At 61.3% G+C, this 27,841-nt stretch overlaps 4 protein-coding genes across 5 annotated transcripts in view; 3 read left to right on the top strand and 1 right to left on the bottom strand.

Annotated features, from left to right (window-relative positions):
- Positions 1 to 1,010, top strand: part of LRP1 (LDL receptor related protein 1) — an 80,770-nt gene extending 79,760 nt beyond the window's left edge. The window contains 1 exon segment of the mRNA XM_058557863.1: positions 36 to 1,010. Within this exon segment, the coding sequence (XP_058413846.1) occupies positions 36 to 176 (141 nt within the window). The 3' untranslated portion in view covers positions 177 to 1,010.
- A 3,618-nt stretch (positions 1,011 to 4,628) lies between these two features.
- On the top strand, positions 4,629 to 13,883 carry NXPH4 (neurexophilin 4). The gene is made up of 2 exons (XM_058557450.1): positions 4,629 to 4,698; positions 12,358 to 13,883. Exons 1-2 carry the CDS (start codon positions 4,642 to 4,644, stop codon positions 13,207 to 13,209), a joined length of 909 nt encoding a protein of 302 aa, XP_058413433.1. The 5' UTR covers positions 4,629 to 4,641; the 3' UTR covers positions 13,210 to 13,883.
- A 2,779-nt stretch (positions 13,884 to 16,662) lies between these two features.
- SHMT2 (serine hydroxymethyltransferase 2) lies at positions 16,663 to 21,866 on the top strand. 2 transcript variants are annotated; one of them, XM_058557860.1, is made up of 12 exons: positions 16,663 to 16,767; positions 17,748 to 17,945; positions 18,429 to 18,508; positions 18,688 to 18,888; positions 19,194 to 19,275; positions 19,425 to 19,547; positions 19,675 to 19,814; positions 20,435 to 20,600; positions 20,749 to 20,848; positions 20,934 to 21,089; positions 21,171 to 21,278; positions 21,394 to 21,866. In XM_058557860.1, exons 1-12 carry the CDS (start codon positions 16,735 to 16,737, stop codon positions 21,519 to 21,521), a joined length of 1,515 nt encoding a protein of 504 aa, XP_058413843.1. In that variant the 5' UTR covers positions 16,663 to 16,734; the 3' UTR covers positions 21,522 to 21,866. The 2 variants fall into 2 exon arrangements, with proteins under 2 accessions (XP_058413843.1, XP_058413842.1); XM_058557859.1 differs by lacking the exon at positions 16,663 to 16,767 and adding an exon at positions 16,792 to 17,539.
- Positions 21,867 to 22,033: 167 nt separating this feature from the next.
- On the bottom strand, positions 22,034 to 24,374 carry NDUFA4L2 (NDUFA4 mitochondrial complex associated like 2). The gene is made up of 4 exons (XM_058557862.1): positions 24,245 to 24,374; positions 23,796 to 23,884; positions 22,905 to 22,965; positions 22,034 to 22,763 (listed from the first exon to the last, which is right to left on the bottom strand). The coding sequence occupies exons 1-4, from the start codon at positions 24,299 to 24,301 to the stop codon at positions 22,707 to 22,709; spliced, it is 264 nt and encodes an 87-aa protein (XP_058413845.1). The 5' UTR covers positions 24,302 to 24,374; the 3' UTR covers positions 22,034 to 22,706.
- Positions 24,375 to 27,841: the final 3,467 nt, after the last annotated feature.

Raw genomic sequence — 27,841 nt, 5'->3', positions numbered from 1 at the left:
CCCCTGAACCCCACCTGAACCCTCTCACCTTGCAGCCCACCAACTTCACCAACCCCGTGTACGCCACACTCTACATGGGTGGTCACGGCAGCCGCCATTCCCTGGCCAGCACGGACGAGAAGCGAGAACTCCTGGGCCGGGGCCCTGAGGACGAGATAGGGGACCCCTTGGCATAGGGCCCTGCCCCATTGGACTTCCCCCAGAGAGCCTCTTGTCCCCTGTTGGAGAAGTCCTTCAATGAGCCCCTCTTCTGCCCAGCCAGCCCTTCTCCGGCGCTGCTGGGATGTATAAATGTAAAAATGAAGGAATTACTTTTTATATGTGAGTGAGCAAGCGAGCAAGCGAGCACAGTATTATTTCTTCCCTTCTCCCCCTCCCTGCCTGCTCCTCAGCACCCCTCTGCTGCCTTCAGGGAGGACGGGCAGGGAGGGCTCAGGGGGCTCCTGTAGCTGACAGGTATGAGGGGTTCCCACCTCCCACCTTCCCATCAGAACGCACCCCCACTGGGAGAGCTGGTGGTGCTGCCTCCCCCCCCCCTTACAAGACACTTTGTCAAGGCTCTCCTTCTCATCCCCCCACCCCTCCTGGCTTCCTGAGGGCTAATTCTGGGGAGGGAGAGTCCCTCGCTGCCCCTCTCTGGAAGATTTGGCTCTGGCTGAGATAGGAAGGAAAGGATGGAGTTTTTTAGTTCTTCTGGGGGAGGCCATCCCAAGCCCCAGCCCCCACTCTAGGGGTACCTCTGAGATGGCCATGCTCAATACCCCTCCCAGACAGGCCCTCCCCCATCTCCAGTGCCCCCTCCGTGGCTCCCAGGGCTGGAGACTCTTCGGTTGACAGTCTCCCAGGATCCGCTCCCCTGGGGATGTGGAGCAGGTGGGGCACACCAAGGAAGGGCAAGCGGGCAGCCCCGTTTTGGGGACATGAACGTTTTAATAATTTTTGCTGAATTCCTTTACAACTAAATAACACAGATATTGTTATAAATAAAATTGTAAAAAAAAAAGAAAAAAGAAAAAAGCCACTTGTGTCTACCTATGAGTGTGAGACTCTGGGAGCTGGGCTGTGCTTGCCTGCTTCAGCCACCAGAGGGAGCCATGCTCTGTGCTGGAGGCGGGCCTGAGAGTCTGGTCACCTGTGCCCTCATCTGAGAGCTGCCCCCTGTCGTCTCACTGTGGCAGGGGGTGGGGGTGGCACTGGACTTGAGGAAGATCTGTTTCTCCTGGCTGTGTGACCTTGAGCGGGTGACTTTCTCTCTCTGGATCTTGTGTTCCCTCTGGCTCTAGGATACTAACTCCAAGATCTGTTTGTCTGCATTGTCACTTTTATGGACACCACCACCACCCCTACCCAAAACGATCTCCCACAGCGAGAAATCCCCCCCATAAGAAAGGAACACACTGGGGTTGTGAACGGCTTCTAATCCTTCAGGGTGGTCCCATACAGCTCCCTGCCTGTGGTTGCTCTCGAAGCGCTAACATCTCACACTTCGTGGAGACTAATTAATCAGATGCCGAGATAGAACGCTGGGTTCAGGAGAAGGGGGCCCTGGAGGGAAGGAGAGCTGGGAAGACCAGTTTGCCCAGCCCCGCAGGCCACCAACAGACCCAGCTCACCAACCATTGTAGACATCCCAGGGGTTGACAGGAAAGGACTGCTACATTCAAAAGGGTCCCAGGTCTACTTCACCCCTGCCCAGAGCGGGGAACCTTGTGCAGGTCACCTAGCTTTACACTGTCCAAGATTGAGAGAGGGTTAGAGCCCCACTCTCCCCTCAACAGCAAACAGGTGGCAAAGAACCCTTACAACTCCCGAAAGGGGAGCACTGCCTTTCATTCCACCTCCCTCCTTGGTCAAACTTCGTGTCTATTCCTCCTTTCTTGAGGAAGCTGTGGGTCTAGGCGCCTCTAGAAACAAGAGCCCTCCCTTGCCTCTTAGCCCTGAGATCCCATCTCCAACCTCAGCCTCCAAGCCAGTTCTGAGATGCTCCATTCGTCGGGGGCTCCCCAGGGCTGCAAAGGCGCAGGGGCAGAGCGACTCTGCTGAGAAAAATGGGCATCATTGTTGATTGGCGAGAAGGAGGCTTGTGCCTCCATCTGCCCACCAGGTGGCGCATGCACGCCTGCAGGGCCGCTCATCCTGAAGCCCAGCACAGCCCCCTCTCCAACACACACACACTAATTATGCACCTGCCGGTGGACCCCAGCCCAGCCTCTCACTTCCTTCCCTCAGGCTATTCTGCCACACCCCCTACACCCTCGCCAGCAGGCTCCTCTCCCTCCCCCAGCGCCTGCCTGCTCCCCACCACCACCAGCCCCACCCCCTCACTCCCTCCCTCTGCCAGCAGTGCATCTGGCGCCCCCGGGGAGCCACCGATTCTTTGCCTGTCGCCTCAAGATCCTGGGCAGAGGGAGAGGGGCCCCCAGCTGTGGCTTGGAACGCACACCCCTCCAGGACCGGCCAGGAGAGAGTCTACCAGGAGGCTCCTCACCTGGCAAGGAAGGCAGAGGGCGCCTAAGACAGAGATGGCGGAGCCAGGAGCAGGACCAGGGGCAGAGGTTGATACAGAAAGAATGTGAGACAGAGATACAGAAATGGAGAGATATAGGGACAGAGGCAAAGACCCAGAGACGGGGAGTAGTGTGTGTGTGTGTGTGTGTGTGAGAGTGAGTGTGCGCACGTGCGCGCACGAGCAGCTGGAGAGAGAAGGGGGTGACTTGAGATTGTAGCAAAAGGAGGAGAGATGGGATGGGTCGGGACTCCACAAGATCAGGATCCCAGTGATGGGCGTCTGTCCTGGGCACCCTAGGCCTGAGTATGCCCCACACCCCAGCTCACTGCTGCAGCAGCCCCTGTGCTTGAGACCTGGGCTCAGGGTTCTGGTCGGAGTCTTGGGGCCTTGGGCCTGGCCACTCCTGTCCCTCCCTGCCTCTCTCCTCTCTGCCCAGCCTGCTCCCAGTCACCTGCCTCCTGGCTACTGTCTGTCTCTCCGGTGTCTCTGTGTCCGCCTCATCTTCTCAGCATCCTTGATCTTTTTTTGTGTCTGTCACCTCCCTCTATCTGTCTGTCTGTTTGTATGTGCCTGGGCTTGTCTCTTGGACTGCCAGTGCCAGCGTACACCTGCGTGTGTGTCCATCTCTGTCTGTGGATGTTTGCCTCTCTGCCAAGGCAAGGAAGTGGGGGTGGGCTCTGAGTACCTGGTGGGGTGTGCTTGTCTCTTGGTGCACGTGTGCATTTGTCTATCTGTCTCTGTGTGCTCCTGTGTGTGTGTAAATGGTGTGTGTCCATCTGTGTGTGCCAGTGTGCCTCTAGGTGCACCTGTCTGTGTGTGTGTGTGCTGGTCTCTGCAGGATGTGTTTTGCTCTGCCTGGTGCTCACCTCCATGGTGGGCCTGTCCCTGTGACTGCATCTGCCGGCATGCCTGGGGGGTGTTGGTGTCTCAGGGTATGCGCCTGTCTCTCTATCTCTTTGCTTGTCCCTATCTCTCGCTAAGTGTCGGTCATACCACAACCTCAGCCACAGCCTCAGTGCGTAGCAACAGCTGACAGCTGAAGACTCCCTGGGCAGGGGAAAGAGAGAGACTAGGGGGAGGAGGGAGCCGGTGAAGAAACAGCTAAGAGGATAGGGACAGAGACAGGGCTGGGGCTGGGGACAGAGACAAGGACAGAGACAGAGGAGGAAGGGGACAAGGATTGAGAGGAGCTGATGGTGAAAGATGGGACAGTGCGTGGGAAGGGATAGAGATTGCACCAAGAGGCCGGGCAGGCGGCGCGGAGGGGGACTTCCTGCCCAACCCCCACGCAGGGCCGCTCTGGGACGCGCGGGGGTCAGCGTTGGGGGGCGAGGGGCAAAGGTGAATGGCCGGCCTGGCGGAGGGGTCCTGAGACCACGGCGGTGCCTCGGAGGCGGGGGCGGGGGTGGCGGGCGCCATTTGTCAGCCCTATTGACAGACGTGATGGGGTTTCCGTCCGTGATCAATGATTCTCATCTCCGGGCCGAATGAGCCGCGGGGCGCCCATCCATCCCTGTCAGCGCCGCGGCCCGCAGACGCCCGAGGCCCCGCCCGCCCTTACCTCTGCCCCTGCCCTGCTCCTGCCCCGGGACCCACCTTGGCCCGGAGCAGAGCAGGGGCCCGGAGCACCGAGGGACCCTAGTCTGGCTGGGCCGCCGAGCCCTGCCGCGCTCCTGTTCCGCGGTGCCCCCTTCGGGGCACAGTCCCGGAGCCTCGCGCCCTGCGCCCTGCCCGGTTCCTCATCGGTGCCCAGACCAGCCTCTCGGGGACACGGGCCCTGAGCCCCGCAACCCTCTCCGCTTCGCACCTGGGCCGGGGGCGTGTCTGGGGCGTGTCGGGTGAAAGTCACCTTCGGTGCCCCCAGCTGGGCGGGAGGGGGCGCGCGGGGCGCGGCCGGGATTGGAGCGCCGCGGAGCCCCGCCCCCCCGCCCGCCCGCCCGAGTCAGACCAACTTTCTCCCCCGCCCGCGCCCCGCCCCCAGCCGCGCTCCGCTAGCTCAGTCCGCGGGCCGCGCCGCCCGCTCCCGCCGCGCCTGCAGCCACCCCGCGGCGCGCCCGCCCGGGCCCCGCGCCCCCGGCCCGGCTCCCGCCTGCCCCGGCCCGCTCCGCGGCCCCGCTCGGCCGCCCGCGAAGATGCGGCTGCTCCCGGAATGGCTTCTCTTGCTCTTTGGCCCCTGGCTCCTGAGGAAGGTAAGGGCGGCGGGGCTGTCTGGGGGCGCGGGGTCTGGGGCGCAGAGGTGCCGGGGCGCAAGGGGCTCCGTGCGCCCGCCCTGCCTCCGGCTCCGAGCGTCCCAACTTTGCGCGGCGCGGGGGCGCGGACGGACAGACTCCCCCATTCCGGACAGGCGCTCTCCCAGCGCAAGTTAGCGGAGGGTGGGGGGCGGGTGCCGGGGTGGAGGCCCAACTGGGATCTGGCTCCGGGCGCGGCGGGGGAGGGGACCGAGCCCGACCTGCGAGTGCGCCAGACGGAGCGGGAGTGCGAGACAGACAGACAAGCCAGCGGGGTGTCAGCCTTGCCGTGTTTCCGCGCCAACCTCGCTCGCCTTCCTCGCTGTCTGTCCTTCCACCCTTCCACCCCCGCCTTTCCATTTCTCTTCTCCTCACTTGTCACAATGCCAGGTGGGCACAGTGTGCCGAGCATGCACGGCCCGAACACACGCGCGCAGACACGGACTCAGAGATACGGGCGAACTTGGCTACAATCTCCCATCACATTTCCCGCGGAGACACCATCTCCCCTGCACAACCTCACAGACACACCCCTCTCTCGCGCCCGGCTGGTAGGGGGTGGGGGCTGTCTGGAAGAGGAGTCTCTCCTCCCGTCCCCTCCTTGCCCCCACCTCCCTAGGCTGCCTCTTTTCCTGAGGCTCCGGGGCGAGGACCCGGAGGCTAAGGGGGCCCAGACTTAATCTGCCTCCCTCCCGACTTGGAGGCTTCAGCTCCGTACGCGGTGTGCGTATGTGTGCTGGTGTGGAGTGTGTGGGTCAGCGTGTGCACCTGTGTGTGCGCATGTGTCGGGGCAGCCAGGCTTGGGTGCTAGTGCTGGGGTCCAGGGTGCATGTGTCGCAGGTATGGTGTGTGGTGTTGGCTTTGAAGGGGTGAGTGCAAGTGCCTGTTCCACAGTGCAGCCATCTGTGCCTCCTGTGTGTCCCACAATGGGGGCGTAGGCCCTGGACCCCCATCTCCTGCATCCCTGCCCATGACTTCTCTCCTGCACCCCGAATGTGACCTACCTAGTTTGAGGGCAAGAAGGTGGCTTCCTAAACCCCTACTCTCTGCACCCCAACCCCCAGCCCCTGCAGAGTCTGGAAGGGGTGTAGTTCTCCCCCCAACACTGGGACCCCACCTGCTCAGCCAGATCGGACTCAGCAGCCCCAGCAGGGCAGGGGCTGCCCTAGCGAAGCTGGCAATGGAGCGCCCTGATTCTCCCAAACCTGCCTGGTGACCTTGAGGTGCCAGAAAGTGGGCAGGAGAGCCCCCTCCACAAAACCTACTTCCACTGGCAAGAGCTTCTTCTGGACTTGCTGCCCAGCTCTGCCCTTCAAGGCCTGCGGGAGGGGGTCTGTGCCCACAAACAGCTGGGTGTGAAGGCCTGGGGAGGGGAGGGATGGATCTACTCCCCTGCCCCTCCTTTCCACTCCCCCTCCCCTCCTCTCTACTCTCCCTGTCAAATAAACTCCCCTGTGGACAGATCTTGTTTAATTTCCTTTGCCCCCTGAAGGGGAATGAAACATCTGGTGGAGACTTGAGGGCGAGTAAGCATGGGGATGTGAGCGATGGGCATCTAGCTGAGCGTGTGAAGCTGCAGCTGTGGGCCTCGGTGCTGGAGTCAGTGGGGGAGAGCATATCTGCCAGTTAGTCCAGCTTGTGTGCATGTGAGAGTCTGTGTTTACGTGTGTGTACAGACTGTGGGTGTGTGAATATGCATAACTGTGCATGGGGGAGTGTGTATAGGAAAATGTGTGTCCGAATACCCATCTGTGTGTGCTTGTGTGCACTTGTGTATACCTCTAGGTGGGCCTCCAGTGCATCTGTGTGCCGGGGCACATGTGTTGTCTGGATGTGAGTCTCCGGGGTTTGTGAGTGTGTATCAGCATGCTTGTGGTTTTGAGTGCATGAGTGTGGGCAGGGGATTGTGAGCCTCAGGATGTGTTCATGAATCTGATTCTGGCTTATATATGTGTGCGCTGCGGGCCGTGTCAGTGCCCGGGCTGAGAGTAGGTTGACCCTGGGTAAGAGGCTGCTGGGGGACAGTTTACAGGCAGCTCTTGGGAACCGGTAGCTGTCCAATGCTAACAAGGCTGCCCCTCCTCCAGGAGCTCTCTCCCTCCTTGCGCCTTGCTCCAGGCTCTTGGTCTCCTCTCAGGGCCTGGGACTCCTGGCCTCCACTGCCCCTGGAGCTCTGGCCTCTGGGCCAGGCGTTCTTCAGGATCTTTCTAATACGGTCTCTGACTCCTGCTCTCCCTCTGTCTCTGTCTTCCCCACCCCTAGCCCAAGTGGCTGCCTACTGGGAGAAGCAGCAGGCGATCAATAGTCACTAATCACTAATTACTAATTAGCTGGGGGAGGGCAGAGGCGGGGCCCTGTGGGACCTGCCAGCTCCATCCTGCCCCGGGGGAAGTATTAGGCAGGAGCTTGACTCTCAGAGATGCTGGGCCGCAGCCACGCATCCAGCCACCCCTGTCTCCGTAACCCCGAAGGCCCCCAGCTAATCTCCGGCTGGGCCACTTAGGCACGTGCAGCCTGGGCTAGGGCCCTGAGCTGTTGGCGGGGATTTGGGAGTAATCAGGGGCCGCAGCTGGGCCGAAGGCACAGGAGGGGGGGCACTGTGACAGCTCCCTTGGGCCAGAGCCTGCGAGTAGGGGAGGGGTACCCTTGGAAAGAATTTAGAGGGTCAAGAGTCGGAGTAGGGGAGGATCCTGAGATCCAGGACAGGGTGACTGGGGAGGATGTGAAGTAATTGGGGGACAAAAACAAGGTAAAGAAGGTCACTGGGGTCAGAGACGGGGTCATTGGGAAGGAGCGAGATAAAGGTTGAAAGACACCAGGTAAATGAAGGGGGCATCCCAGGGGTCAGAGATGAAGTCATTGGCCAGGAAATGGGGAACTTTGAACTGAGCCCTGCAGCTCCACGTGGGCGGCTCCAGGAGGAGGACGGGGTGACAGAGAGAGAGCAGGGTCATGGGGGAGGGGTCCCAGGGCTCGAGGGTTGCCGGGCGCGGTGGGGAGTCGCGGGGCGTGGGGTAGCAGCGAGCTGCGGGGCGGGGATGGGGAGCAGGGAGCGCTGCCGTGAGCGCTGGAAATTGGCGAGTCTCCCCCTCTCCCTCGCCTGCCCCTCCTCCACCTCCACCCCGCCCACTCCCCCTCCGGCTCCGGCTTCGGGAAATTACATCCCCGCTCCGCGGCTCCCACACCCCCCCCCGACGGCGCCCCGGAGCCCGCGCCTTTATAGGCACATTTATTGCAATAATAAAGTGAGGCGCGGGGCGGGGGGCGGGGGGCGGCCGTTCCCGGGGGGACCGCGCCGGCTGTAGGAAGCAGGGAAATAAAATAAAATAAAATAAAATCAAAATTCAGATAACGGTGAGCCTTGCGCTGCAGGCCTCGAGCTGGCGGGCGGGCGGGGCTGAGGGGGAGGGGGCGCCCGGCCCAAGGGCAGAGCCCACCGCACCAGCGGTCCCGCCTCCTCACGCTATAGTAGGGTCTGGAAGGAGATATCTGCGCCTCCACCTGCCGGGCCCCCTCCCGTAGCCTGATCCTGCCAGTGCTCTGCCTTTTCCTCTGACTTGTCTCCCATACCTGTCCTCAGCTCCTGTCTCTGTCCCAGTCTCCCATCTCCTTCCTTGTCCCCCATTTCTCATTCTAGTCCCCATTCACATTTCCCATCCCAATCCCCTGAGTCTCTGCATCTTTCAGCATCCCTGTTTCTGCCCAATAACCATTCCCCATCCCCCATTTCTGTTCCCACCCCCAACTGATCCCCATCCACATCTCCCAGTCCCTATCCCATTCCTGCCCGTCCCCAATGCCCATCCCTCATCCACTGTCCCTGTCCTCCTCCATCCTCATTTTGGTTCCCATCCCATTCTCTGCTCCATCTTCATTCCCCTGGTCCCTACCCCATCTGCATCCCTGTCTCTGCCCAATGACTATCCCCCATTTCTGATCTCCTCTTCATCCCTGTTTCCATGCTTCATTCCTGTTCCTATCCTTGTTCCATCCTTAGCTCTGCACCCAATACCTGTGCCTTCCAGGTCCGCACTCCCAGTCCCCCTCCATTTCTGTCCCAGTCCTCACCCCAGCTGTCCGGTCCACCCCCCTCTGTCCTCAACACTGTCTCTATCTCTGGTTCCCAGCCAGAACCCCCCCAGCCCCGACTCCACCCCGCCCTGACTGCGGTGCCCCCCTCTTTCTAGGTGCAAGGGCTCAGTACGCTATTCCCTCCCCTTCCCCAGCCCAGGCCTGGAGCACTGTTCTTCCCCAACCACAGGGTGGGTGCCCTCCCCCCGTGGGAATCCTGAGCGCCCCGCCTGACCCATGCAGCAGGAGAGAAGCCAGTGACCGACCAGTCTGGAGGCCTGGGGGAGGTGCGCCCTGCAATGCGGCTGGGGGGCCGACAGCCTGATCCTCCCCCGATTCCCATCGGTCTCATCCCAAAAGATTCCCCCCCCCCCAGTGGAGTTTGTTCATCGGCAAGAGACAGCCTCGACTCCCCTCCATTGCGTGGGCTCGCTGCCTTGGGGGCAAAGCGCTCCTGGCTCAGCTCCCGCCCCCCATGGGCCTGGAGGCTCCTGGTGAAGCACACCCCCACCCCCATCCCTGCTGCCACCAGGCACCTCGGCCCCCCTTGCCGACAGCTGGGCTAGCCTCTCCCCTCTGCAAATGTCACCGTGCCCAATTAGCTTAATTAAACCAGCTCTGGAGCAAAGGGGACCCCCTCCTCGGACAACACCCTGCTCCCACTCTCGGTCGTAGAGGGGGAGGGACAGCTAATGGATTCTGGGCAAAGAGGGGCTCCTGTATCACACTGCTTTCCCCTCACTCCCACCCCCACCACAGCTGGAGACAGACACCCCAAGGAGAGAGGGAAAGAACCACAGTTAGAGAGACAGACAGAAACGGAGAAAAACAGAATCAGGGAAGGAGAAAATTAGGGACAGAGTGAGGAAGAGACTGAGACAGAAAGAGACTGAGAGAAGAATCAGGGAGAGAGATGGAAAAACAGTGAGAGGGAGAGCGAGCATGCAAGCAAGGAAGCCAGAGGGAGGATTTTATTTTATTTTATTCCATGTTCCCATTTCTCGGCTCGTTTCCTCACAGACTCTCCCTCCTCCCTGTTCCAGCTTCCCCCCCCCAAGGTCACTTTGGCCGCCCCCCCCCACTCTTCCCTTTTATCTTGGCCATTTCCTGTGGCGGTGGGGGGTACGGGTGCCCAAAGCCCAGGGATTTGCCAGGATCAGAGAAGTGCAGACTGCAATTTGTCTGGGATCAGGGGGGGACACCTGGCACCCCTCACTGCCCAGCCAAACCTCCTTCCCTCTCCCAGCCCTGCCTGGGAGAAGTCGCTGGACTGAACCAGCCCTTGACAGGTCCTGGGCTAGGGGCAGGACTTCAAGTGCTGCTGGGGGTGTGCTGGAAGGGGGTGGCTCAGAGGCATTTGGGATTGTAGCAGCAGGAGGTGCAGGCTGATAGAAGCTCCTGGAAAGAGCAGTGGTTGGGCCAGGACCAGTCAGGCGATTAGGTGTCAGAGTTCAAATGGCTCCCCACCCCTCACCCTTGGACTTGCCCTGGAAGCCACATACACTCCCTCCTCCAGTGCCCTCTCTAGGGCTCAAGCCCTGCCCTCTCCAAGCCCATCTCCTGGGGCCTTGGCCCCTCGTCCTGGGAGGCCCTTTCCCCCTCTTCTGGTGGTCTGGGACCCCTTCCCTCAGCCCTTTCAGGCCCACCCTCCGGGTGTTAGCTGCCAGCTCCAGCCTGTCTGTCTGAGTCAATCACTCCTGCCACCCCAGTCCCCCTCACCTGAGCTGGGAGGAGGGTGGACCGGAGGAGGGATGAGGGGGGCGATAAATATGTATGACGAGCGGGTGGCAGCAGCATTAATAACTCGGGATCACAGCGCTGCAGGGATGGGGACCAGGCGGTGGAGAGTCTAGCCCAGCAGCTTGACCCTGCCGTTCCTGTTCCCCGTGGGCATATGGTGTGTACACCTGGGTCTGTGCAAACAGGGGCTATCCATGCTGCCAGGCCTCTTTACCCACCCAAAGCTCCGCCTGCAGGCCTGTGTGGGACCCGCCAGGGACCACTCATTACAACATATGCACCCTCCAGGGGGGACACAGTGAGACCACACTTGTTCTGTCATTGTTCTGGATACACTGACACACACCCTTTAGAAAGAGCTTGACACATGAACAGAGGATGATAGGAGCACCCACAAGAAAAGTGACACCTCCAGAGCACCACACACAGCCACCCTCAGACAGACAGTCAACCCAGGCGTACCACTACACCGGTCACACAGACACAACTACCACAAACTGATACACAGCCTCACTCAGATCACCACACAGACACACACACACAGCCAACCCAGGCACACATACATAGCCACCACACTGACACAACAGACATTCAGCCACTACAAGCAGGCGGACACATACACACAGGCTCCTCAGACTTATATACATGGGCATACAGACACACACACACAACCACCACGCACAGCCACCCCAAGCAGACATGCACACCCATCACCTAGGTGGAGACACACACGTGCACACACACAGCAATCACTCCGGGTAGACAGACACACACATACAACCATCCTAGGCTAACAGAAACACAACCACCCCAGACTGACACACACAGTACTCCCTCCCCCCAGCTGGAACCCACAGCAGTAAGGGCCATGCTAAACGGCCACAGCCAGCACAGACTGACTGACACACTCTGACACAAACGCCTCCTCTCCCCTCCCTCCCGCGCCCCTCGCTGGAGCGGCATCTCCATATTTCTTGCTCTCGCTCTCGCGTCTCCTTCACTCCCGGCCGCCCCCCACCCCACCCCCTGCCCCGGATAATTGATGGCCCGGGCCTGGCCCGGCCGCTCCCGCCTCTCGATCCATCTTGTACTCGCGCCCCGCGCTGTCTTCCAGATCAGCGGCCACCTGAGACACACGGACGGGTGGGGGCGGGCTGGGGCGGTGCTCCGGCTCCCTCGAGTTCAGGGAAGGACCACCAGGGGGCCTCCCCCACAGCAGGAGAGCTGGAGATGGAGAGGGGTGCCCGCATAGCCCCCAGCCTCAACCTCCCAGCGCCCAGACTCTCCACTGATCTCCTCAGCTCCTCGGTTTCCCGTGCCCCTCCCCGCAAGGGAGTAGAGGTCGAGGGCTGGGCGGGGGGCTCTAGGCTCGGCAGAGGTGTGGGAGGTCTTCACTTCTTTCTGGATGCTGGGTGTTGACACTGATCATGGCCTCGCTTGCCTGAGTCCAGCTCCTCCTTGGCCTGTTACTTCGAACCAACCAGGCTCCAGGCCAGGGGAGACAGGGCTGGTCCACAGCTCCACTCCCTACCTAGACCACACTGGCTTTGGCTTTTTTGGCTTTCTCGGCCCTCATCGGAGTTCTGTGAGAACACAAGGATTCTCAGTGTCATTTCACAGATGGAGAAACTGAGGCCAAGAGCACACAGCTTGAAAGGGCTGCAGGTCTCCAGAACCACCCGCAGCGGCCTGCCCCATTCCATTTTGTCCCCCAGCGGCTGTGGAAAGGGGCTGGCGTGGGTAGGGCCCTGGCGGGGTGGCCAGGGACAACCCCAGCGTCTCTCTTTCCTCCTCTTTCTTCGTCCACAGGCTGTGAGTTCCCAGATCTCAGAGTCCGGGAGGCCGCAGTACCTGGAGCTGCGCCCCGGCGCGGCCGGAGGGGGCGCTGCTGGCCCACAGGTCCGGGCGCCCAGGTCTTCCGACGGCCTGGGCTCCGCGGGCGCCTGGAGCTGGGCCTGGCCGGCTAACCACACCGGCGCCCTTGCCCGGGCGGGGGCGGCGGGGGCGCTGCCGGCGCAGCGCACCAAGAGGAAGCCGTCCATCAAAGCGGCCCGCGCCAAAAAGATCTTCGGCTGGGGGGACTTCTACTTCCGTGTGCACACCCTCAAGTTCTCCCTGCTTGTGACCGGCAAGATCGTGGACCACGTGAACGGGACCTTCAGCGTGTACTTCCGCCACAACTCGTCCAGCCTGGGCAATCTCAGCGTCAGTATCGTGCCGCCCTCCAAGCGGGTCGAGTTTGGGGGCGTCTGGCTGCCAGGGCCCGTCCCCCACTCTCTGCAATCTACACTGGCCCTGGAGGGAGTGCTCCCCGGGCTGGGGATCGCGGCCGCGGGGCCAGGGCTAGGGGGCACCCTCGGGGGCGCGCTGGCGGGCCCTCTCGGGGGCGCACTGGGGGTGCCTGGGGCCAAAGAGTCCCGCGCTTTCAATTGCCACGTGGAGTACGAGAAGACGAACCGCGCGCGCAAGCACCGCCCGTGCCTGTACGACCCGTCGCAAGTGTGCTTCACCGAGCACACGCAGAGCCAGGCCGCCTGGCTGTGTGCCAAGCCCTTCAAAGTCATCTGCATCTTCGTCTCCTTCCTCAGCTTTGACTACAAACTGGTGCAGAAGGTGTGCCCAGACTATAACTTCCAGAGCGAGCACCCCTACTTTGGATAGCGCGCCCCACCCTCGCCCCAGCCCTGAGAGCCCCGCCCAATCTCGGCCTCCCTGAGTGGGACCCCTCCCCGCGCCCCGCAGCTTCTGTGGCCGCGTCCACCCTTTCCACTCCGGGGGCGGAAGGGAACAGCCCTCCCGGGGACCGTCTGCCGGCGCGGGTCCCCTTTTCCTTATAGGGAGGAAGGAAGGGGTAGCCCCTTCCCGCTACACCCCGAAGAGGAGGGGCAAGAGCGCCGCCCTAGAGTAGGCGGGGCGTGGAGGGGGTCCCAGCGTCCCCTACGCCCACATTGGGTCCCCTATACGCCCCTGGCGCTGGGCTGGACACTCCTTCTGCCCGAAGCTTAAATGACACCCGGCCTGGCACCCCCCTCCCGCCCTGACTGGCTAACCCTCGGGCGCGCGTCCTCCTGCTCCACCCTGTCCCCACGTAGACTGCGGCCCAACCCCATCCCCTTCTGCCTGCCGTGCGCCTGCCCGCCTTCCCCGAAACCCCGATTAGGGTAGGGGAAGCAGAACTCCTGGGCATAGGCCGTCGACTCTCGCCGCTGCCCTCTGCCGCCTCCCGCCCGTCTCTGCGGTCCTGCTCCACCTGCCCATTTCCGGCTGCTTCCTCTGGTGATATTTTTTCTACGCCAAAACAGACGGGAAAGGGAACAAAATAAAGTGAAATCCAATACGCGTCTGTGTGAGACCTTTGTAGGGAAGGAGGGGGGTTATGTCTGCTAGACAGCTGGCCAAGACCTCCTCCCTCTGTGGCTCGAGGGGAAACTGAGGCAAATATAGATGAAGCTAGCACTCGGAGGTGATCCAAGACCAGATCAGACAGAGATGAGGACGGTCGGAGCCCTGCCTGAGGTGGGCGAAGTAAAGCTGCGGCAGATAGGATGGGGATTAGACCTGAGAGGGGACTACCAGCGGACTATTCGGGACTATTTGGGGGAGGAACTATAAGGCCTCGAATGGGATGGAGATGCAGGGACAGCGTAGGCGGAGCGCTGACAACCTGCTAAGCTCCGCGGGGCTGGCGGGAGGCGGCAGGTGGGGGGGAGGGGGAACGGTGTTTGCGGCATCTGGAGTCATCGATCTTCCTTTTCCTTCCTAATTTCGTGGGCGCTGAGTTTGCAGACGGATGAGGGAGGGAGGGAGGCCTGAGACAGGGGGTGGGGGAAAGGACGAGCGCGAGTTTGGAGAGCCGGGCCGCGGCGCCGCCGCTGGCCGCCTGCAAACAAGGCCCGCTTCAGCCAGCTGCCCACCCTCCGCACCGCCGCCTCCAGCTCCTTCCTGCAACCTTGGCTGCTAATTTTATCCGCCCCCAACCCCGGCCCGGGCGTTAATTGGCTGTGGCTTCATTAGCAGTTCTCAAGCTCAGCCACCCCCCTCCCCTGGGGACCCCTGACTGGGGAGAGGGAGGGGGTAAGGACAAGCTGAGGCACAGAACGACACCTCGTCTTTCGCCTTCCTTCTCTCTGAGTCCTGAGTCGAGGTACTGACTCCGAGAGGGCAGTGTTCTCCACGGGATTGCCCACGGGCTCCAGTGGGAAACTGAGTCAGAGATGAATCTGACCCAGACATGCCTGGGAGTGAAAAGTCGGTAAGTGGAAAATAAATATCGGATGAATGGATGGGTGGGTGGGTGGATGGATGGATGGATGATAACAGGATAAACTGAAAGGAGGGAGGCGGAAAGTGGGTCTGGGTCAGAGACTGGAAGAAGGAGAAAAACCCAGCAGACTCCTAACACCTGCCTGTTGCTGGAAAGACCTGAGAACACCTGAGGCTAGAGTGGGCCAGATGGAGGTTAGAGCTAAGGGTGGACTTCGGAGGCCTGGTATGAGAGCCAAGTGGGAATGACTGGAATTAGCAAGCTAGCCTATCTCAGCCTCAGTTTCCTTATTTGAAAAGCAATAACAAAATAGCATGTCCTAGAGATTAAGTGAGATTTTGCATGTGAACATGCTCTGTGATGGATTGTCCTCCCCTTCTTCCTGATTCACAAACCTGCCTCCTCCACAGCCATCTTCTCCTCCCCCTCCTCTTCCTCCTTGCCCTCCTCCCCCTCCTCTTCCGGCATCTGGACATCTGGGAGCACACTGAGGGGCCCGGCCTGTAATTGTACTTGCTGCATTTTGTTACCTGCTCACCTCTTGATATCCCAGCAGTCAGTGAGCTATTCTTGTATCTCCAGGGCTATGGCAGGCCTGGCATGGAGTAGGAGCTCAATATGTCTGTTGAATGAATGAATGAATGAATGTGTAATGTTGCTATGTAAGACAATGGTTCTCAAAGTCCCTGCCTATTAGAATCGCCGAGGAGAGGTTTTGTTTTGTGTCAGCGTGAGTGGGCAAATGGCCCACTTTGAGATGCATTGAATTAGAACCTCTGAGGAGAGGCCCCACACTCATACATGTATATCACATTTCCCAGCCAATTCTTTTTTTTTTTTCCTTGAGGGAGATTCGCCCTGAGCTAACATCCTTGCCAATCTTCCTCTATTTTGTATGTGGGTCGCCACCAGCGTAGCTGCCGATGAGTGGTGTAGGTCCGCGCTGGGAACCAAACCCGGGCCGCTGAATCGGAGTGCGGCAAACTTAACCACTAAGCCACAGGGCAGCATCTCCCAGTCAATTCTGATGCCAGGGTATGAGAACCTACTCCTAGAAGGGTCAATGAGTCCCTCCCCACAAAGGATGAGTCCAGATGAAATCAGGCTAAAAGGAAGATGCCTTCTAGTCCAGAGGATCTGTAGCCCTGGGGATGTACAGCGAGTTCCCTGGCAGCTGGGGCGGCAAGAGGTCAAACAGGTAACGAAATGCAGCAAGTACCACAGACGGGAGGGGGCACCTCAGTCAGCTCCCGAATGTCCCTGGAGGAGGAGGAGCTGGTCCTGGAGGAGGCAGGTTTGTGAGTCAAAGAAGGAGGGAGGACAATTTATCCCAGAGTATGTATGTTTACATACAAAGTCTCCTTTAATCCCCACCGCCTGGTCTTTTACTATTGATTTACAAGTGAGGAAACTGAGGCCCAGATAGGCTAATTTGCTAGTCAGTTCCAGAGCTGGAACTGGAACTCAGGTCTCTCACCCTTCCATACCAGGGTGCTTTGCAGTGCGTTATGGCTCTCTAGCTTGTACGGGAGTCTTTGTAGTTCCCAGAAAGCCTGATAATGCTAGGTATTCAGTAGGCACCCAACAAATGATTGTTGTTTGGACAACAGACAGAAAAAAAAAAAAACTCTGAAGAGTTTCAGGACAGTGAGGAGCTGGGGCGGCACTGGATCTCTTTTCTCTCAGGCAAGATCCTCTGACATGGGGCTACAAACTGAAAATGAAGCCGAAGAAGGGGGAGAAAACTACAATTCCCAGAAGACCATACAGGAGCTACCTCACGCATGCGTAGGTCCCTCCCCTTAATGTCTGGCGTCTCGGGCGGCTCTTCTCGCGCATGCGCCCCCTGATCAGTCTTCTTCCGACCCCTTGCTTCCCCTGGCGGGAGTTGGTGGCTGCGCCTCCAGCGACCTCGGTTAGCGATGCTGCCCTTTTCTTTGCTTTGGGCCAGTCGGGTAAGAATCGGGCGCCGGAGATGGGGTGACCAGTAGAAAGCTCCTCCCCTCACCCCCACTCTCCATTCACAAACTCTGGGGTTCTCTTGGCTTTTCCGCGCACGTGGTCTGGGGCCTCGGATAGCGGATGCGCAACTGGGGAATCCCTGAGACCCCAGGGTGCGTGCGGAGTAACTGGGGCCCCTCCCCATTCCGGCAACCAGAAGCCCCGGGGCCTTGTGACCGGCTATTTCACGTGGCATTCGGAGAGAGAAGCACACCAGCTGCCCCGTGGACCCTCTGCTGGCGAGCAAGCGGGGTTCCCGGCCGGGACCGACGAGCTGAGTATTTCCTGCCAGCTCTGAGCCGTGCAGATGGTGCAACCCGGCCCCACTGCTTGCATCGGGTGCCCCGCGGCTCTGTGGGTTGGCAGGAGGTGGAAAGAGTCGGGGGCGCAGAGGACAGGATGTGGGTTTTAGTTTCCCTGCCAGCAGACCACCCCACACACACCTCTTCCCCAGGGACTGCTAAAGCTCTACCCTCCCGTCTCCATTGCTCTGGAAACCACCTCCACAGCCTGTTGCCTCAACCCTGCCAACTCGCCTCTTCCTCCCTGACTGGGGTATCAGTTTATGGAACCCTGCTGGAAGACTCTTTTGTTGCTTTGGGTGAGGAGGTTCTGGAACCTCAGTGGACCACCCCTGAGTTCCAGAGACACAGGCTTCTGGAAGACAAACTTTGCCCTGTGGCTTTGCAGAGTGGTTCATGGGTTGAGGTGGAGGAAAATTCTGAGGTGAGGTGAATGGACCCAGTGAGAACCACCCCTTGGACATTGATCTCAACCTTGGCTCTAGAACTGGCTTTTGAAGGTGGAGGGGGTGGGTGAGAACTGGGACAGGCTGGCTGGACAACAGGCTGCTGCGTTTGGAGCCAGAGGGCCGTGTAAGCATGGCTGAATTGTTGGGAGACTGTTTCGTTTGACCTGGCTTTTCCTCCCCTAGCCTCTGCAGAGATGTGGTCAGCTGGCCAGGACGGCCATCCGGTGCCAGCACAGTGAGGCGGCCCAGACCCAGACTGGAGACAGAACCAGAGGCTGGACAGGCCAGGAGAACCTGTCAGACAGTGACCCTGAGATGTGGGAGCTGCTGCGGAGGGAGAAGGACAGGCAGTGTCGGGGCCTGGAGCTCATTGCCTCAGAGGTGGGGCCTGGGCAGAGGGCCAGGGCTTGGGCCACCATGGGTGCAGGAAGTAACGGCATCTGATTGCTATTTCTCCAGATCTCCATTTTAGACTCAGGGCCTTCCTGCTGGGCCTTATCTTCCTCTCTTCTTACTGTCCTCTGAAGCAAAGGCAGGGCCAGTCTGGGTTATGGGGTGGGAGCATTAGAGAGCTTCCAGAGCCTTCCAGGGCCCTCACAGTCTAGTCTAGTCCCTCCTCCCTCCCAAGAGGAAAGAGGAGGCTGGAAGCACAGGTTTGAGTAGACAGGTGGCCTTGCTGGGGACATCTATGGTGGCATCTGGGTTTCTGAGGATGCTGCCTCAGGCCTGGCAAGGAACCTAAACAAACAGAGCTTCCTGTAGAGCCCGGCTCCTCCCTGCAGCCTGGGACTCGGGGGGTGGGGCTGTGGGGGTCCAGGGGAAGGGGCTCAGTAACTCTGACATTGCCCCCCACCCCCACCCCAGAACTTCTGCAGCCGAGCTGCGCTGGAGGCCCTGGGGTCCTGTCTGAACAACAAGTACTCGGAGGGTTATCCTGGCAAGAGGTGAGGGCTAGGCACCAGAGGGCTGGAGGGCAGCCTCAGGGATGGTGCTTCCAGCAGGGGACACCCACCTGTCCCCTCCCTGTGTGTATAGAGGAGTGGCCCTCCCAGTCCTTTGCTGCTGGTCAAGGGGGACGGTGGAGCCCTTTCTCTGTGCCCTGATACACCCCCTCCTGTGGCAGATACTATGGGGGAGCAGAGGTAGTGGATGAAATCGAGCTGCTATGTCAGCGCCGGGCCTTGGAGGCCTTTGACCTGGATCCTGCACAGTGGGGAGTCAATGTCCAGCCCTACTCGGGGTCCCCAGCCAATCTGGCCGCCTACACAGCCCTTCTGCAGCCTCACGACCGAATCATGGGACTGGACCTGCCCGACGGGGGCCAGTGAGTATGGATGGGGTGCTGGTGGGCTTGGTGGGCAGTGTGGGCACGGGAGAGGAGTGACTTGTTGAACACCTACTGTGTGCCATGCAGATGAAATAGGCCTCTCCCTGTCCTGCAAGTTACAGTGGATGAGGAAGATAAGACCCCAGTAACCAGTGCCCACCACAGAGTGGACACAGCAGTGAGGATGGTCATGCTGGGAGCAGCGTTCCAGGGACAGAGGCCTTCGGAGCAGTGCAGGGCACGGTTCAGTCTGGGAGTTACTCCACTCTAAAGCCTTCTTATGTCCTCTTCTCCCCTCCCAGCCTCACCCATGGCTACATGACTGATGTCAAGCGGATCTCAGCCACATCCATCTTCTTCGAGTCTATGCCCTATAAGCTGGATGTGAGTGCTGTAGGGTGTGGGGTGGGCCCTGGTGGCCCTCTCCTGGGGAAAGTGAGGGGCAGGAGCCCTGGGTAGCCCTCAAGGTCAAGGGGGAGAGTGAGCTGCCCTGCTCCCTTCTCAGGGCTTTAGCTTTTTGTCTGTCTGTCCAGCCCAAAACCGGCCTTATTGACTATGACCAGCTGGCACTGACTGCTCGACTTTTCCGGCCGCGGCTCATTATCGCTGGTACCAGTGCCTACGCCCGCCTCATTGACTACGCCCGAATGAGAGAGGTGGGTGGAGGGCTGGAGCACCACTGGCTGTCTCCAAGGGGTGGCGGGGAGATTCTGGAGGAGGGGCCGCCTCAGGCAGGCCTGTCTGGCCCTCCCCAGGCTAAGGCCTGTCTCTTTTCCTGCCCAGGTATGTGATGAGGTCAAGGCACACCTGCTGGCAGACATGGCCCACATCAGTGGCCTGGTGGCTGCCAAGGTGATCCCCTCTCCTTTCAAGCATGCGGATGTTGTCACCACCACCACTCACAAGACCCTTCGAGGGGCCAGGTCAGGCTCCCCTGAGGTCAGGCCTCACCTTTCCCTGCCTTCACCTCCTAGTCTGGGGCACTGGTGGGCTGGATCTGAGAGGAATACATTCCCATCTGGAGCCCTGAAGATTTCTATCTAGTCCATGATGATTCTCCTTCTTTTGCCCATGGCAGCAGTTCCCTGCCAAGGGGTCTGGGGGTGGGAGTGAGGGGCTGCTCCCCTCGACCACTGGAGTCCAGCGCACTGGGCGCAACTGAGGTGGACTCAGAGCCCTCCGGGGGCTCAGGCCAGCCAGCTGCCTTTGCTCTCCCTGTCCCTCGCCCTTTCTTTTTTTTTTTTTTTTTGTGAGGAAGATCAGCCCTGAGCTAACATCTGATCCCAATCCTCCTCTTTTTTGCTGAGGAAGATTGGCCCTGGGCTAACATCCCTGCCCATCTTCCTCTACTTTATACGGGACGCCACCACCGCATGGCTTGACAAGCAGTGTGTCGGTGCGCACCCGGGATCCGGACCTGCGAACCCCCAGCCGCCGCAGCGGAGCGCGCACACTTAACCGCTATGTCACCAGGCTGGCCCCCTCGCCCTTTCTTTTGCACTTTCTTTTCAGCTTAAATTCTGACCGCTCATCTCTCCCACAGGTCAGGACTCATCTTCTACCGGAAGGGGGTGCGGACTGTAGACCCCAAGACTGGCCGGGAGATCCCTTACACATTTGAGGACCGAATCAACTTTGCTGTGTTCCCATCCCTTCAGGGGGGCCCCCACAACCATGCCATTGCTGCAGTGGCTGTGGCCCTAAAGCAGGTTGGGGAGCCTACTCTTGTGGGGTGGGAGCCTGATGGAAGGGCAGTGCAGCACGGGAGGGGTCCAGGCTGGAGTCTCAACTATACAGGGGATGGAGGGGCAGAAGGGGTAGGATTTGGGGTCACAGGTGGTGCTGTCTCCTCTCCAGGCCTGCACCCCCATGTTCCGGGAGTACTCCCTGCAGGTTCTGAAGAACGCTCGGGCCATGGCTGATGCCCTCCTTGAGCGCGGCTACTCGCTGGTGTCCGGTGAGCTGGGGGAGTGGGTGAGAACCTCTGTAGCCTCACGCAGAGGCCCAGGACTCACCACTCCCCGCTTACTGTCCCCCCTCAGGTGGCACTGACAACCACCTGGTGCTGGTGGACCTGCGGCCCAAGGGCCTGGATGGCGCTCGAGCGGAGCGGGTCCTGGAGCTTGTGTCCATCACGGCCAACAAGAACACGTGTCCTGGAGACCGAAGTGCCCTCACGCCTGGGGGCCTGCGGCTTGGTGAGACCTGGGGTTCAAGGAGGGAAGAGTGGCTGCCAGGGGAGCTTGGGCTGTGCCAATCCCCTTCTGCCTCTCTCCCAGGGGCCCCAGCCTTGACCTCTCGACAGTTCCGTGAGGATGACTTCCGGAGAGTTGTGGACTTTATAGATGAAGGCGTCAGCATCGGCTTGGAGGTGAAGAGCAAGACGGGTGAGTGGGCAAGATGCCCCCTGAGCCAGTTTACAGTCACCATCTGCCCCCCTCCCCAAGCTGATCTAACCACCTTCCCAAAAGCTTTGACTGCTCTCTCCTCACCCCTTTCCAGCCAAACTCCAGGATTTCAAATCCTTCCTGCTCAAGGACCCAGAAACAAGTCATCGGCTGGCCGACCTCAGGCAGCGAGTGGAGCAGTTTGCCAGGGCCTTCCCCATGCCTGGTTTTGATGAGCACTGAAAGAAACGAGGCCCACAGACTGACATGTGTTCCCCTTCCCCTGCCTGGACCAGTGGAGGGCAATGCCTGTTTCCAGTTTTTTACTGGGGGAGGGAAGGTCTCCCGCTTGGGGCGGGAGCCAGGTAGAGTTCCCCTTCCCGGAATTTGTAGCTGAAAAGATTTCTTTTTGTAACAAGACTTAGAAGGAGGAGGCCTGGGGCTTTCTGCCCTACCCTCTCCCGTTATCTCAGTGTTATAGACTCCCCAGTCTTCTTAGAAAGGGGGATTACTCTTGTGAGCCAGAGGAAGGGCTGGGTAGGCACCCTCATTTCTGTTTTTAGCTAATAAAATGCTCCCCTGCTCTGAGCTGCTGTTACTGGGGGAAGGGTTCCCTTGGCCAGGTGGGGATCTGTCTCCCTCAGCGTGTGCCTACCTTCCCTCCCACCGCCACCACACGGCCCCCGGGGGCTGCAGCCTCCTCTCTCTGTCTCTGATCAGAGCCGACACCAGACGTGATTAGCAGGCGCAGCAAATTCAATTTGTTAAATGAAATTGTATTTTGCCCACGGCTGCTTCTGTTTGATCCCCCGGGACGACGGGAGCAAGGGAGGGGCGGGGACGGCGGGGGAGGCCCAGGTGTGAGGCGAGGGGGTGCCGGTTGGCGCCCGAGGCAGAGCACTTGGGCAGGGGCGGGAGCGCGCTGCACCTCCCTGGGCCCCCGGCCGCATCCACGGCAGGCTGGGCAGCCCGGAACGAACCCAGTGAGCCGGAGCAGCGCCGCCCCTGGGCTGGTGCCCGGAGCCCGGGCTAACGCGGAGCCAGCCACGTCACTTGGTACTCAGAGGCCCGTGCTTGCTCTTGGCTCACGTCGGCCACGCTCAACACGTAGCCTGCACCACGCCCTGCCTGGCCCAAGTCGCGGGCGGAGGGGCTGCCTGGGGCCTTTTGGGTCGACCCGGCTGCTGCCGGTCTCCCGAATCCCCCTCCCCCGCGTGGGACTCAAGCTGAGGGTCAGAGGCGCTTCCGCCGCTGGGACCAAGGGAAGAGGGTGGGGGTGGAGCTGTTCCCCTCCCCGTGGGAACGGGGCCTGTGTAAGCAGGAGCTGGACAGGGTTGCTGCAGTGGTGCCCTGGAGTCGGGGCGGAGAGTGGAAGGAATGGGTAGACTGGCGGTGGTGGTTTACATCCAACGCGCACCCCAGCCAGGCTTAGAAGTCTGGCCGGTCTTTCTTCAGCTTCTTATAGTCAGTGGAAACTGCAAGGAACTATGGGAGGGAAAGGGGGATTGCAGTGAGTGCCCCTGGCCTCCCTTTGGTGGGGGGGGGGGTCGCGGGCGGTGCTGAGGGCTGGGTCCTGGGAGCAAGAGATGAGGGGGTAGAGGTGCAACCTTAGAGCCTGGGGGGTACCTTGTATTGATCATTCGGGCTCAGGCGGTTCCAGGGCTCTGGGTTGTTCTTTCGGTCCCAGCTGCGGAGAGGGGGGTGGGGGGGAGGGTTAGGGTCTCCTCTCTGGGAGCTAGGACTTGAGCCTAAGGTGACACCCAAGGTCTCTGCTCCCACCCCAGCACCCCTCCTCCTACCCGGGGGGCCCATTGCCCAGAGACTGACAGGAGAGGAGGCACGTTAGCAGATGCTGACAAGTGAGACAAGAAGGCTATCACCGTTGTCAGCATGGGGCCAGGTGACAGACTGACAATCCAGCCCAGGGACTCTCGCCTGCACCTTGCCACCGCGGGTTAACCCCGCAGAGCAGAGCCATGGGAAGCAGGCAGCGATCCAGAGGGGCTGGGGCTTCAGTGATGTGCCTGGAATTCCCATAATGCCCTGGGGGCTCCTGTGACGTGCTGGAGGACCCGGCATCGCCGCCGCCTCTGGCGGGGCATGGAGTCTTCGCGCCACCCCGGCCCCAACGGCGCCCCCAGCAGCTCACCCGGCCGCACCCCCCAGCGCTCAGGCGCCGAGATGGAGGTACCCGAAGGCCGCTGGCGGCCGGCAGAGCGGCGTCGCCATGGCAACAGGGCCGGGAGCGGTGCGGGTTCCGCAGCCCCAAGCGGGCCAAGGCTCGGGCCACAGAGGAGTCAGCGGTGGGGTGGGCCGGAGTGGGCGCGGGCGCCTCCCAGGTCAGGAGCGGCTCCAGCCCCGAGATGCCGAGATGCCAGGCAGTCCAGTCGCAGGTGTGCTGCCTGGGGGTGCCCGCTAGGACCACCCATTCCAGCCCTTCCTGAGAGGCCCTTGCATTCTACCCCATCTTGCTCCACCCGGGACCTCCCAGGACCCGGTCCCAGGCGCGGCTTTTACCAGACGTCCGGGCTGCGCAGGGCGAGCCTCAGCAGGTAGAGCGCAGCGCTGCCCATGCCCAGGCCGATGAAGCCGATCATCGGGATGAGCTGCGGGAAGGCGGAGGGCACTCAGGGTCAGCTCCTCACCGCAGTCCCAATGGTCCTTACAAGCTTTTCTCCCGCGCCCCTGCCCATCCTGGGTCTGGCGCTCGGTCCCTTCTGGGAGAGGGGACCTGGAACCTCCCACACACATTTCTTGCCGTCTCCCTCACCCCACAGCAAACCTGTCCCAGGTGGATTCAAGGGACACGGGGCATGTTGCTGGGATGGATTGAGGGCACCCTGGAGAAAGATTAGGAGCATTGAGGGAACTAGGCAAGAGTCAGGGCACTGGGAGATTTGGGGGCTGCGGGGCAGCGAGAGAATTAGGAGTTAGTTAGAATGAGTGGCTCTGGGCACCGAACTCACCCCGGGATGTCTCTTGATCTGCCGGTAGAAGCGGGCTCCGAGACTGGTTCCAGCCATAGCGCCTCTCCAGTGTCTAGTCCTCTCCAGCGGCTCTGCTCCCTTGCTCCTCCTGGGGTCCCGCCCCCGGCTGGGGAGGGGTCAGCCCAGCCTGGCCCAGCCCGTCCCTCTTCACCAGGCTCACCGCACTCCCGCCCATCTCGCTTCCTCCTGCAGTTCCAGGCCGGCAGTGGGGAGGAGAATTGGGGAGCAGAGGGGTTTCCGTTCCTCTACTCTCTCCTCCAGGTGCCGGAACCCTGGCCCACGGGGAGCACCATCACACCTGGGGCTTTGGGCTGGTCTGAGGGAGAGGCCTCACAGGCTTTGCCTTGGGTTATGTCTCCCTCCACAGTGTAGTGGGAGGAGGAGGGGGACAGACAGACCGACAGCACTAAACCTTCCCAGCCCCTCCCGTCGGGCGTGGTTTCTCCAAGTTGTGTTGCGGTTGGCCTGGAACAGTCTTTGGAGACCAGGGGAGCCCGATGTATTTTAAACCTGGCCCAGGACAGAATAAGTCAGTTGGCGAAGTTTGGGGGCTTGAGAGACTTGCTTGCCCTGCCTACTCGGTAAGGGTGAGGGTGGAGCCACCTCCCCCAAGGAGGCCACTCTTTGCCTCTGGCTGTGATGGAGAGGAAGAGAATGGAGTGAGGGAAACAGTTAAGGAAAGAGAGAAAAGATGTTGAGGGAGGAAAGGGATCAAAACACACAGAGACAGAAGTGCAGGGCGCTTGCTTCCCTTTCCCCAGCCAAGTCAGCTATTTGCTGTGCTGTCAGGGTGGGAAGGCTCACTGCCACCGACTTCGGGGAATCGGGGTCCAAGGGACGCAGGACCCCAGCCCTAGCCACTTCTCCCCACTCCCGTGCTAACCTCCATCCCCCTCCCTCCTCGTCGCCCTGGCAGCCAGATCCTGCAGAGCTCGCCCACTTCTCCCCTCCAGAGCCCCGTGGGAGCACGGACAGGGGCGAGCTGTGCACCCACCGCTGGGCCCCAGGGCGGGACAGAGAGGGAGGGAGGCCTCCAGGAACGGCCCCCTCCCTTTCCCCCGCGCTGATACCTCTCGTGCCCCCTGCGCTGACAAGCGTGGCTGTAATTAGGCTGCGGGGTCCCCGGCTCTCCGCCTCCCTCCGGTGGATAATGAGATAAAGTGTCAGAGACACGGCGAGCACAAAGAGACAGAGACTCGCTGCGATGTGTGTGCGGGGCGGGGGAGAGGGCTGACGGGAAGTCAGAGCCCGGAGCAGCGCAGAGCCCGGCCCTCCCCGAGCACCGCACCTCCCAGGCCGGGCCAGGGAGTGGGGTGTCCTGTCACCCATGCCCCCCTCCCCTCCAGTCTTTGGATCTGAAAATCTATCCTGGAGCTCGAGCTCGAGGGACAGCACAGCTGGGCTGCACAGCTGGCTGCGTGCAGCACAGCTGGGGCGCCAGGACGCGGGCAGGGACGTCTGGCCCCTGCGCCGCGCCCCTTTGCCTCTCAGGCCCTCGCCCGCCTCCCTGCGTCGTTTCTCGTGAGTCCCGGTGACCCGGGTCTAGGCCGTCCCGGACCTCCGCCCCGCTCCTTTCCTGGAGCCGCTGCTGATCTCCTGCCTTGGGCCCCCGCCCCGCTCCCCCTGCCCCTGAATTCTTTATCGCTTCTGCTCCGGCCTCTCCGGGGCTCCTTGACCCTCACCTGCTCTGGTGCCAGTCTCTGACCCTAGGTCTAAGCCCCCTCCCATGTCTGGATCGTGGTCTCTGGGGCCGGGCTGAGACACAGCACTCCTTGGGTTCCAGATCCTGGCCCTCCCCACCGCCCCGCACTTTCGCACCAGAAGGACTCAGGCCACACGCTGACCGAGCCGGGTGAGGGACGGCAGAAGTCATTAGCCGCGGATTAGGCGTGGCCGGGGGCGAGCGGGCGTCCCGCCGGGACTGGCCACGGAGCGCTAAATCGCACAGGACGCTAATCCGCGCGCTGGCGGCGCGGCGGGTCAAAAGCAGCTGGACTCGGCGCAGCGAGCTGGCTGCCGGGGCCGTGGGCGCGGGCGCCCCCTGGAGGCCGCGCGCTTCCTAAGCTCTCAGGGGCGATGCCTCGGGCGCCCCCTGTCGGGCCGCGCCGGCCCTGCGCCCCGCGGCTGTCTGGCAGGTAAGTGGGTGCCCAGAGCGTCGGGCCGAGCCCGGCCCGCCGCTCCTGCCGCTCCGGCCGCCGAGGCAGTGCGGTCCCGCAGCCTCCACTCTTCTGGCGTGAGGCGGGACTGGGAGGGGGCGCGGAGATTGGACGCGGAAGCTCCTACTTTGCCAGCCGCGGGCACCTCAGGTTCATGCTGGTTCCGCTCGCGGGGCTAGACGGCCCCGGATGCCTGGGGCTCGGTCTCTGCCCTGAGACTGCCCTCTGCCCTCTGACCCTGCCTGCCCTAGTCTCTGGCTGCCGTTCTTTCTGCCTCTTTCTTCTTCAGGCTCTGTCTGTCTCTGTCTATCTCTGTTTCTCTGTGTCTGTCTGTGTCTCCCTGTACTTATCATTCTGGCTGTGTGTCTGTCTCTCCCTCTACCTGACTTTGTCCCTCTGCATCAGATTCTCTGTGTCTCTCTCTGTTTATCTCTCCTTGTCTCTGCATCTCTCTACTCGCTGTGTCTCTCTTTACAAATGCCTCTCTCTCTGCCACTGTCTATCTCTGTCTCCCCCCTCCCATTCCCCAGTTCTGTTCCTATTCTCTGGCTTGCTGCCCCTGGGGGGCTGCAGCAGTCCAACGGGACAGCCTGGTGACACCTCGGGGCACTGCCTAGGGTTCCCTTCCCGGTCACCTCGACATGTCCGTCACCCTGGCGCGGCCTCTGTCTTTCCTCTGCAGCTGTGGGGCGTGGAGGGGGCGCCCGGGAGGGAAGACACAGTGCCCAGCATCTGCTCGGGAGCCCTGGGGCCCCTGACCCCCTCTGCCGCTATTAAGGGCGCCGGGTCCCGAGGCTCTGAGATGATCATGATTGCATCAGCCAGACAGCCGCGGAGCCGGGAGCCGCGCGGCGAGCGAGAGAGCGAGCGAGACAAAGACGCCCGCGCCATCTGTTTATGCAAAGCGCTCTCCGCCGGGGACCCCGGCGTCCCGGTGCCTGGCCGGCTCGGGGCACAGGGTCATGAGCCCGCTTCTGCCCGGCTCCCCGCCGCGCCGCGGCTCACCACTCGCCAGCACCCAGAGGGGCCGCAGGGCGAGCGGAACGGAGGGGGGTGGGAGGTGTTGATGTGATTGGAGCGGACGCGGCTGTTTCTTCAATAATGGATGGAGATGATGCGGACGGCGGAGCCAAGTCCGCCCCGAGAGGAGAGAGGAATAGAAATGGGGAGAGGAAGGGGCCGGGGTGGGAGACTCACCCAGGCGCACGCGCGCGCGCGCACACACACACACACACACACGAGCGCGCGTGCGTCACACTGTCATACGCCGCCGCGCGGCTCACACCCAGGCACACGCCCACGCACTGTCACCGAGACACACACACCTGCAGGCGGAGACGCCAGAGCAACACACACTCACCAGAGGCCCTTCCTGATTTTCACACATACACAGTCCTGCGGGCAGAGACACACGGAAATG

Source organism: Diceros bicornis, chromosome 17 (genome assembly GCF_020826845.1).
Source record: "Diceros bicornis minor isolate mBicDic1 chromosome 17, mDicBic1.mat.cur, whole genome shotgun sequence".
Taxonomy (NCBI): Eukaryota; Metazoa; Chordata; class Mammalia; order Perissodactyla; family Rhinocerotidae; genus Diceros; species Diceros bicornis.
This window is presented reverse-complemented; position numbering and strand designations above follow the sequence as displayed.